The sequence below is a fragment of the Alosa sapidissima genome, chromosome 10, assembly GCF_018492685.1.
Source record: "Alosa sapidissima isolate fAloSap1 chromosome 10, fAloSap1.pri, whole genome shotgun sequence".
NCBI lineage: Eukaryota > Metazoa > Chordata > Actinopteri > Clupeiformes > Clupeidae > Alosa > Alosa sapidissima.
The window spans coordinates 15,001,546-15,011,545 of NC_055966.1; the positions used below are offsets into that span (position 1 = coordinate 15,001,546).

The following is a 10,000-nucleotide window of genomic DNA, read 5'->3' on the forward strand; positions in this document are numbered from 1 at the left end:
TTGCTCCTAGATGCTGGTATTTGAGTATGTGAAACGCCCCACTGCTTGTATCCAGTGGTCAAGAAACATTAGGGAGAAAAATGCACAGACCACAAACCAGTAGGAAAAATACTGAGGAACAAGCTAAAAAGAACATGAGAAAGGTGTGAACAAAGAAACAAACAAGCTCAATAAAACAGTAAAAATAAAGAAAATGTCTAATCTAAATGGTTGAATGGCTGACTCTGTTGAGGAAGGCATAGAACCAACAGTGGAGGAAAGAGCCATGCCATCCAAATCTGTCACCAAACCATCACTTGCTATATCTAACCCGTCCCAAAGTCAACTTTATTCCAACCGATCCCAACCTGTTCCATTTCAACAAATGACCTTACAGCTGCAGATTCCATCAGCAGAACTTCACTTCATCCAAACTATTCTGTGCTCACCTTAACCTATCCCAGCCCACAGGCCCTTGACTTCCACCCATCCCCCATCCCCCAAGCCCTTGCCTTGAACTGGTCTTTGCGGATGACGCCTCCTGGCTGAAGGTGTTGGCGGATCTCATGCAGTACGGTCAGCATGGCGATGTTGGTCTTGCCCGCACCGGTAGGGGCACAGATGAGCAGGTTCTCGTTGGTGTTGTAGGCCGTCTCAAAGACGATGGACTGGATCCGATTCAGCCGCTTCATGCCCTTAAACACCAGCTGACCAATCTGAGAGAGGGAGAGAGAACATGAGGGAGAAAGAGAGATTATAGCAGGTGGGACTGAATTACAACACACTTGTAACAAGCATATTACATACTTACAACACATTTATAACACAATCTCCAACCAATTCCACATATTGATTTCAGTTATTGTTACTAGCAATTTCATCAGAAAAGAATGAAGTCCTCTGAAAGTGTAATGACAGATCTGCATAACCTGATGTATCTTGAATGCTCCTGCCCTGAAGTACTCCATCAACTCAAGAGCTCCACCAACTCGATCACACACTAGGGCTGTCACTTTACGTTTGAAAATCGATTGCACAATCGATTGGACCAAACAACACAAGTTTCGAAAACTAAAATAGGGAATCGATTTTAACCAAATATGTACACTATTCATTTTAAACGAATTAAACAAATAAAAAGGATAGATGTAACAAAATTCACTAACAAGAATATAAGAATATAAAAGAATTCCGAAGTGCAGTAAGCATTGTGAAAGCTAATAAGAAAATTCCCACCAATTTACGCACCGGAAACAGCGGTTTCAATCAGCTGCTGTGCTGCTTGTGTTTTGCCAAAAAATGGAGGACAACACGATCAACCTGTGCGACATGAGAGAGACGAGTGATAGGCCCTAATAACTTAAGTTCAATGTGGAAGTAGGCCTACTTCGGATTTTTGGTATATCAAACTATGGAGAAGAACAAAGTGGTAGGCTATGCAAACTGTGCAATCGAGTTCTACGTAGGCGAAATTTGTTTGACGTTTCTAATCGTAAACACAGACACAGCTACGTAGAAGCCTGCAGCAGTACTGCAGGCACGAAACTTCACGCCAATAAATCATCAGCAATGTTGCTGGCTTGCGTCTACAAGCGCCCTCTTTACGTTTAGTTGTTTGTGAATTGGCCTATATTTGCCGTTGAAAATGGAAACGTCTTTAGACATAAAAAATCGATTTTACAATCGAATCAATGAACACTTATGTCTCAAAAATCGAACAGGACTTTTTGACAAAAGTGACAGCCCTATCACACACTAACTCAAAGCCAATCAGCATCCATCCAAATGGGTCATTACTTCAAACCCAAGGCCTCTTCACAGCCAGGCCTGGACTTAAAAGCTCCTCTCTGCTTTTACACGCCTTATGCCCAGCTGCCCCCCTTAGATCAGGCTTTCCCATTCTTTAAGCCCCAGACGTGATGAATCCGCGCCGCAGCAGCCAACAGCCACATTAGCCTCGGCCAGTCCAGTGCACGTGTCCCGCGCCAGCCAAGAGTTAATCAGCCTCTCATCTGACAAGGCCCCGGAGCAGCGCCAGCTCGGGCCGGTGACATGGAGCGGGCAGGCTGGCACGCTGGCACAATGGCCGGCCGGCGCACTGGGGCCGAGGCCCAATCAAGACATCACACGGGATGAATTAGGGATGCAAATACAGCTCTACTGTCAGCAGAGAAAGAGAGAGAGAGAGAGAGAGAGAGAGAGAGAGAGAGAGAGGGGAAGAATAAACAAATACATGAAGGAGGTTGAGAGGTAAGGAAAGAAGCCAGTCAGCCAGAGAATGAACGAAAGAAAGAAAGGCAGAAGGAAAGAAGGAAAGAAAGTCATGCAAGAAAGTGAGAGAAGGAAAGCGAGAGAGAGAGAATAAAGTCAGTGAGAGGTAGAAAGAGAGAGAGGTGTCAACTGCTGTCAATCAATCCTCCCACAATGCCCAGCGCTGTCGTGGCAACAGACTGGGGGTGACAGCGCTCCGTCTCCCCGGGAATTCTGATAAGGAATGAAAGAGCCTGTGTGCCACTCTGAGGCGGAGCAATTGTCAACACTGACTGTGTGTGTGTGTGTGTGTGTGTGTGTGTGTGTGTGTGTGTGTGTGTGTGTGTGTGGTCGGCCTCTTTCCTCTGAACTTCCCACAACCATTCCCCTCTCCGAGTACTGGCTGAGGCAGCAGTGTAGAAAATCACATAGAGCCCACATGGTGTGATGAACAAGCTGTGTGCCCAATGTAGGGAGGAAAACAGAGACTTGACACCATGGAGGAGATATGCTAATAAAACTAAATCCACTTGTTTGCTTTTCACTCTCCTCTTTTGTCTTATCTCTCTCTCTGTTCTTTCACTCATCTCTCTATTATCTCCCTCTTTCTCTCTGGTCAAGGTTTGCCTACGGCACAGACAGGCTGTATCATTTATTCAAAGATTCATTAAAAAGATGTCACCATGCTCCTCGCCTCCATTTCACTCCAGCACTCACAAAAAAGAAATAATTAAGGAACAGAACTCTGTGTGTGTGTGTGTGTGTGTGTGTGTGTGTGTGTGTGTGTGTGTGTGTCAAGCTGCTCTGGGAGTCATCCAGGGGGTGGAACAGGAGCTGGCGCTGAATGGACGAGGTTATTAATGCATCAAAGAGCAACTTTATTAGGGCCTGCTTAAGAGAGGGGGGGGGGGGGGGGGGGGGGGGGCTGAAGGACACGCCACCATGATGGGCAGGGCACACGTAAACGAGCAGGTAAAGAGCCCAAACAGACAACACACCTCAGAGAGAGGGACAGGGAGAGAGAGGGAGAGAGAGAGAGAGAGAGAGAGAGAGAGATGGGGGACAGAGAAAAAGAGTAAGAGAGGGGAGGGGGAACGATAGAGGGTGAGACATAGAGGAAGAGAGAGGGAGGGAGGGAGACATACAGTACATCTAATTTATTACAAAGACAAAAGACAAGAAACAAGTGATTTGCATGTAGACACACCAATGTGAGAAGTACAGTATGAAAATACTGTAGACAGTCCATGGAAACTTTTTTAGCTACAGTGTATATAGTGGCTAAATTTGGCTTCTAAGGCTAATTATAGTGATGCACGATATATCGGCCGCCGATATAATATCGGCCGATATGGTCATTTTTTTACACATCGGTATCGGTCCGATGTCAAAATAGGGCCGATGTGAACAAGCCGATAATCATTCCTGTGTATTTGACGTGTGTGTAGCGATCCAAGCGTGTTATCTGTCTACACTGAATCCGTTAAATATGCCCTTCTATTGCATCATATTTCTTATTTAAAATAGCAGGGCAACAAGACTGACAGAAAGAAGACACTGCAGCATCTGACAAAAGTTATTTAAAAAAGTTGCGTTGTATCGCGCTGCTCGCGTTGCTTGCAGTCAAGTTGATGGCTGGCTTGCATGTCATGTCACGCCTAGCACATCTCTCGCGGTAGGCTAAATATAACTGTGTATCAGGCAGAATGTAATTATATGGTCGTAATAGGAATTGAATAGGGCTGTAACAATATGCGATTCAAAACTGAAATCGCAACACTCATATCCACAAACCTGTGTCGCGGTGTGAAAAGGCAGAACCGACACACCCTTTCTAGTGTCTAGCAGTGCTTTGCAGCTTACGCGGCCGCATAAACAACACACATCTCCCGCTTTACTTGGCGGTAGCCTACGTTGCTTTCATTGTAGACTTTACCAAACAGTATAAACCCCCTGTTAACCTTTCCTGCTTTGTTTCAGACCGTAGTCAGAAACGCAGGGGATTCGTTATTCGAGGGCCGATGTTATAAGATAAAATAACGTCGGGGTCACGGTCCCATTTCTGATGAGCAAAATACACGAGCTGAACTTTATGGAGTTTTATTTCGGACAGTAACACCGCTCACACTGTGTACAGACTCCAACTTGAACTTCCACACTCTCTGCTCCAGTCGCATGCATACACTTCCTCACTCTATCTCCCTCCTTCCCAGCTTCCCACACACACACACACACGGAGCTCTCTTAAAGGAGCCGCAACACCATTTTACAACACCCCTCTCTTTGCCCCGCTCTCTCTCGCTCACTCAATGGACACGCGCGACTCGGCCAACGCAATCCAAATAAAACATTACAATCGTGAAAGCAAGAACTCATAGAAGACGACTAGCTAAATTACTATTAAATCTGCTTAGCAACATTAGCATGCTGCACATATTTGTTTAAAACTCTTGATTTCAAGTTGACTGATCATCTCAATACCAATGTTTCCCAAAAGTGCCTGTACCAAGGAGAACAAGTATTACCTTTAAACTTAAACACACATGGGGAAACTGAACAGTCCAATCAGTAGACTATGAAAAGCTAGCCAACTATGCTACTATGCTACTTTGTTTACAATATTTCCAGGCTTCAACCACACTGCTGAATTAAAGAGGGAGAGTTGTAATATAAATAGTAGGCCTATAGTGTGCCATACCTATAGGCTAATCTGCATAAAGTGCTGTCATAAATATCAGACATTCAGTATTCTCTCTTTTTATATCAGGATATAAAATAATACAGATATATTCTATTATATTGTAATCCTCTGGTGTTCTAAGGTAGGCTATTGAAACGTTATTTAAAAAAAATATTTCCATTTTGGAAAATAGCTCTTTATTTCATTATCATAAGAATGTGTTTTCTATACAGATATATCGACATCGGTAAATATCGGTATCGGCCATAACAGCAAAATTAATATCGGTTATCGGTATCGGCCACAATTTTCACATCGGTGCATCACTAGCTAATTATCACCCACATTCATACAAAAATACAGGATGTCTTTTCCTATTTCCTGTCTGTTCCACTGCCACTTTTGTTATCCAAGTAAGTCCACTATTTGTTATGCCAAAAATGGAATCCAAATGTGGAAAATCTATCTAAAAACCTAAGAGAGTATGCTGGTTATTTGAAAGGGCTGCACTTCAAACTCCTACTGATTAGATGGATGGGTGGTGGTGGTGAGTAGTAGCCTGCAAAGTGGTGCTCTTCACACACACACACACACACACACACAGAGACACACACAGACACACACACACACACACACACAACCTTAAACATTTCAGTAGAAGAGTTTTGAACACTAACAAAAGAACATGCTCATCAATGATGATCAAACTTCTAAAATTCTGTGTTACATTTAACGGACCCAAGTATTCCTTAGGATGTCCATTATGCACCAGTGTGCAAATAAGAACGTTAGTCAGGAACTAACTCCTGACCATGAGCCTGACCCCGAGCCTGACCCCGAGTCTGACCCGAGCCCGACCTGAGCCCTGGCCCGTCTCACCTCCCCCTATACCCATTTGGACCGTTTGTCTGTGGTTTAAGTTTGGTTGGTTCTGTTTCCTGGTCTGTTTCCTTTCAAAAAGGATCTACTTTTTAGCGCTGTATTGATTAATTCAGAGCTGAGACCGTGGGCTGTTTGCACCTGTCTTTGACGGAACTGTGCTTTTTTTTCATGGGCGTGTGGACAACAATAGAGGAAAGCAGTAAGAACAATCCTCACACAAGGGAGTGTGTGTGTGTGTGCACAGTGTGTGTGAGAGAGAGAGAGCGAGAGACACACACACACACACAGATAGAAGACACAGGAGAGGGAAGGGTGAGGAGAGAGTGAGTGATTAAGTAACAGGGAGTGAAAGATAGTGGAAGAGAGGGAAAGGAAGAGGGAGGAAGAGAGGGAGGAGTAAAAAGGAGGGGAAAAGACAGTGAGTGAGAGAGAGAAAGAGAAGAAGGAAGAGAGGGAGGAGTAAAAAGGAGAGAAAGACAGTGAGTGAGAGAGGAAGAGAAGGAGGAAGAGAGGCAGGAGTGAAACAGTGGGGAAAAGAGAGAAATCCCAGATGAGAAAGCAGCTATAAGAGCAGTCTGCCCACCCGACCAATCACCTGCCCAGGTCCTGAAAGCCCTCAGCCTTATACATATTCATATCTAAATTAGTCAGGAAAGCACACCACACCTCTCCCCTCCCCACCTCACCCCCGTCTCCACTGAATCTGTGTCACTGTGGCGACTAAGACCGCCGCAGCGCTACTTTTAAGCGGCGACTGGCTCTTTTGATTTATCGACTTTGTCTGTTGGTAACGAAGCGCTGCTGTCCCCTGCTCTCCTGAACATGCAAATGTATGCAAATGAACACCTGACCCATTGTTCACCTTCAGCTAATGCATAGATGTGGTAAATATGAAGTGATCTCAGAACAAGAACCCCACCAACGACCAACATCACTGCCCCCCCTCCCCGCCTCCACCACACACACACACACACACACACATCCCTCACATTGCATTCAAACTCACATGCTCACACCTCTCTATAGGCCTGCACCTTCTCCCTGGTGATTACTATGCAAATATATGCGTCGGGTGGCGAGTGGATTGGCTACTCTGGGGGCCAGCTGTGGTGGAAAGCTCATGGTAACTCAAAGGGGTCATGTACCCCCCAGGTGATCCATCTGCTGCGGCAAACACTCGGCACAGAGTGGGGGCCAACCAACCAGCTTCCCGCCCACTCTGCCACATGGGCATGCTGAATGCACACACACACACACACACGCGCACACACACATGCACACACGCACACAGGCACACACGCACGCACACACACACACACAGTCACACTCGTATGCATTAGCACATACTACGTAATACACTGTACATCCTTACACAACTGTATGCAATTATACACACAAAAGCTCTCTCCCATAAAGGCTCACGCATACTGTACACGCATAAAACGCATAAAAGCACAAACACATGCTGATACACAAGTGACTATGCACACAGACTCGCTTGCAAACATACAGTAACACACACACACATACACACACACACACACACACCACAGGACCATGATATGCTCCCATGTCTACTATGGCGCAATGCCACAAACAATATGCAAACTAGTCGAGTACGATAATAAATCATTTGGTGATGACGGCGGGATGCAGTGCGTTCGGTCTCTTGAGCTCCTGGTTATGAGGCTTTCAAGCCTGACTCGGTGAGAACACAGAGTGAGAGTCATAGCCGCTGTCTGCTCAAATTTGTTCAGCTTTTGGGCTTAGAAAACACATCTAATACTGCAAGGCACCAGTCCAACTCAATTACGGCGACGCAAGGAGAAAATAATTTCAATCCACGCTTTCAATCCAAGCTCACCTAAATACAAGGATACATATTTTGTTTATTTACTTCTTGACAAAGCATCAAAAACCAACTAAGGGCAAATGCCAACTTAAATATGTGCTTCCTTTAGGCAGCCTGAGTGCTGATTCATAGCTTGAGGGCCTTTCCCCACCTAATCTCAAACACTACATTAAACGCTCAGATACACCGGTGACTGATCCATTTCAGTCAGCATTCCTAAAGCACCTGAAAATCATCCTCATGCACAGGCATTACACTGGGGCTGATGGACTTAACCCTCCCGCTAACTGTAGGAAAAGAGGCTACAGGTGCGGATTAAACTGCGTCACCCCTTAAAGTTACCAAAAAAAAAAAAAAGTTTTCCTAACTAACGCTGGGAGTCTGCCACCACCATTGGTCTGTCAGGCGCTATCGACTCGAGCGAATCGCGGGGCCGAGATAAACAAGCCTATTAAAAATTATCGGGCGACTCAGGAGGCGCCGGGCGGCAAGAGGCAGCGGCACCGAGGAGCGTGTGCTGCTGAGTGAGACACGGGAGAGGAGCGCGAGGCTGATCCCAGAGCAGTCCGACTGCCTGAGGACTGATCCGCAGCAGCAGCATTGGGGCCACAGTCTCTGAGCCATGAAGGACAGGCAGCAGCAACATCAGCAGAGGATGGAGCAGAAGCAGCAGCAACATCAGCAGAGGATGGAGGAGAAGCAGCAGCAACATCAGCAGAGGATGGAGGAGAAGCAGCAGCAACAGTAGCTGAAGTTGAGGAAGCAGTAACTGCTTTAGTAGCAACAGTAGACACTTAAGCACTAAGCCTCGAGGCGCTGTAGGTTACACTGATTTTAGAACAGCTAAGGGCCGTTGTTAGGAAACACGATTCATCGAACACGATTCAGCCAATCATTTTCAAGGACTGGAACTATCCAGAGTTTTAGAGATGTTTTAGAGATGTTCTTTTACAACCACAATGTCCTTTGTGTTTGGAATAAATGGACCCTATCTCACAATCTTGCATCAAGTCATGGATGTAGTGGCAGCAGCAGTTGTGGCTGTAGAAGTAGACGCAACAGTAGCAGCAGCTGTAGTAGTTACAGTAGTAGTTGAGACAGTAGTAGTAGCCGTAGTAATAGCCGTAGTAGTAGCAGTAGTAGTAGTAGTAGCAGTAGTAGTAGTAGTAGTAGTAGTAGTAGTAGCAGTAGTAGTAGCAGTAGTAGTAGCAGCAGCAGCAGCAGTAGTAGCAGTAGTAGCAGTAGTAATAGCCGTAGTAGTAGCAGTAGTAGTAGTAGTAGCAGTAGTAGTAGTAGTAGCAGTAGTAGTAGCAGCAGCAGCAGCAGTAGTAGCAGTAGTAGCAGTAGTAGTAGTAGTAGTAGTAGTAGTAGCAGTAGTAGTAGCAGCAGCAGCAGCAGTAGTAGCAGTAGTAGTAGTAGTAGTAGCAGTAGTAGTAGTAGTAGCAGTAGTAGTAGTAGTAGCAGTAGTAGTAGCAGCAGCAGCAGCAGTAGTAGCAGTAGTAGCAGTAGTAGTAGTAGTAGTAGTAGTAGCAGTAGTAGTAGTACTATGTAGTTCATAGTACTATGTAGTTCATGTTTAGCGCATGGTCAGCGTACAGTGTGTAGAACTTGGTAATGGCATCAAGGATGTTTTCTGCAGGGCATCCTGAAAGCTGAATGATTCCTTAATTCCAAACTGAAATCAGTTTGCTTCCGAAACGTAATGTAAAGCACAAGCATTGTGCCATATGATTGTGTATCCTGAACTGATAACATGGACATGTTGGTGTTAGCATCACATTGTCGATTAATAATTGTATTTGTTTAGGGTCGGATCGTGCTCAATGTCAAAACATCATGTTAAATAGAGATAACATCATGTTAAACTAAGTTAACTCTTAGTTATCTCCTTTGCAGCAGATCTAATGTGAACATCGTGGGCGGTGGTAGTGTAGTGGTTAAGGAGCTGGGCTAGCGTGCAGTAGCCTGAAAGTTGTCGGTTCAATTCCCGGCTTTCACCGTTGTGCCCTTGAGCAAGGCACTTAACCCCAAGTTGCTCCGGGTACAATGTGATCCCTTGTAATATAGCTAACATATGTAGGTCACTTTGGTCAAGAAGTGTCTGCTAAATGTAATGTAATGTAATAATGCGATCCATTTAATTGGGAACGCGTCTGCACTCACGAGAGGGAGAGCTGGCTTGTCATTGTTGATAATTGATATCTCCTTCTTATAAGAAACTTTTAAAAGGAAATCATGAAGGCAACAGTAGTTCCCACTACTGACCATTTAAAAACTGTGAGAGGGCCCAGCCATAGGTACAGCACTAGCAGGCAGAAGATCATTGAGAAATAAACACGACAGTGCACAATTTATAC

The 10,000-nt window shown here is 45.2% G+C and overlaps 1 protein-coding gene across 1 annotated transcript in view; it reads right to left on the minus strand.

The window, feature by feature from the left end:
• Nucleotides 1–10,000, minus strand: part of ascc3 (activating signal cointegrator 1 complex subunit 3) — a 195,417-nt gene that overhangs the window by 118,483 nt on the left and 66,934 nt on the right. The window contains 1 exon segment of the mRNA XM_042106573.1: nt 492–695. Coding sequence (XP_041962507.1) covers nt 492–695 — 204 coding nt within the window.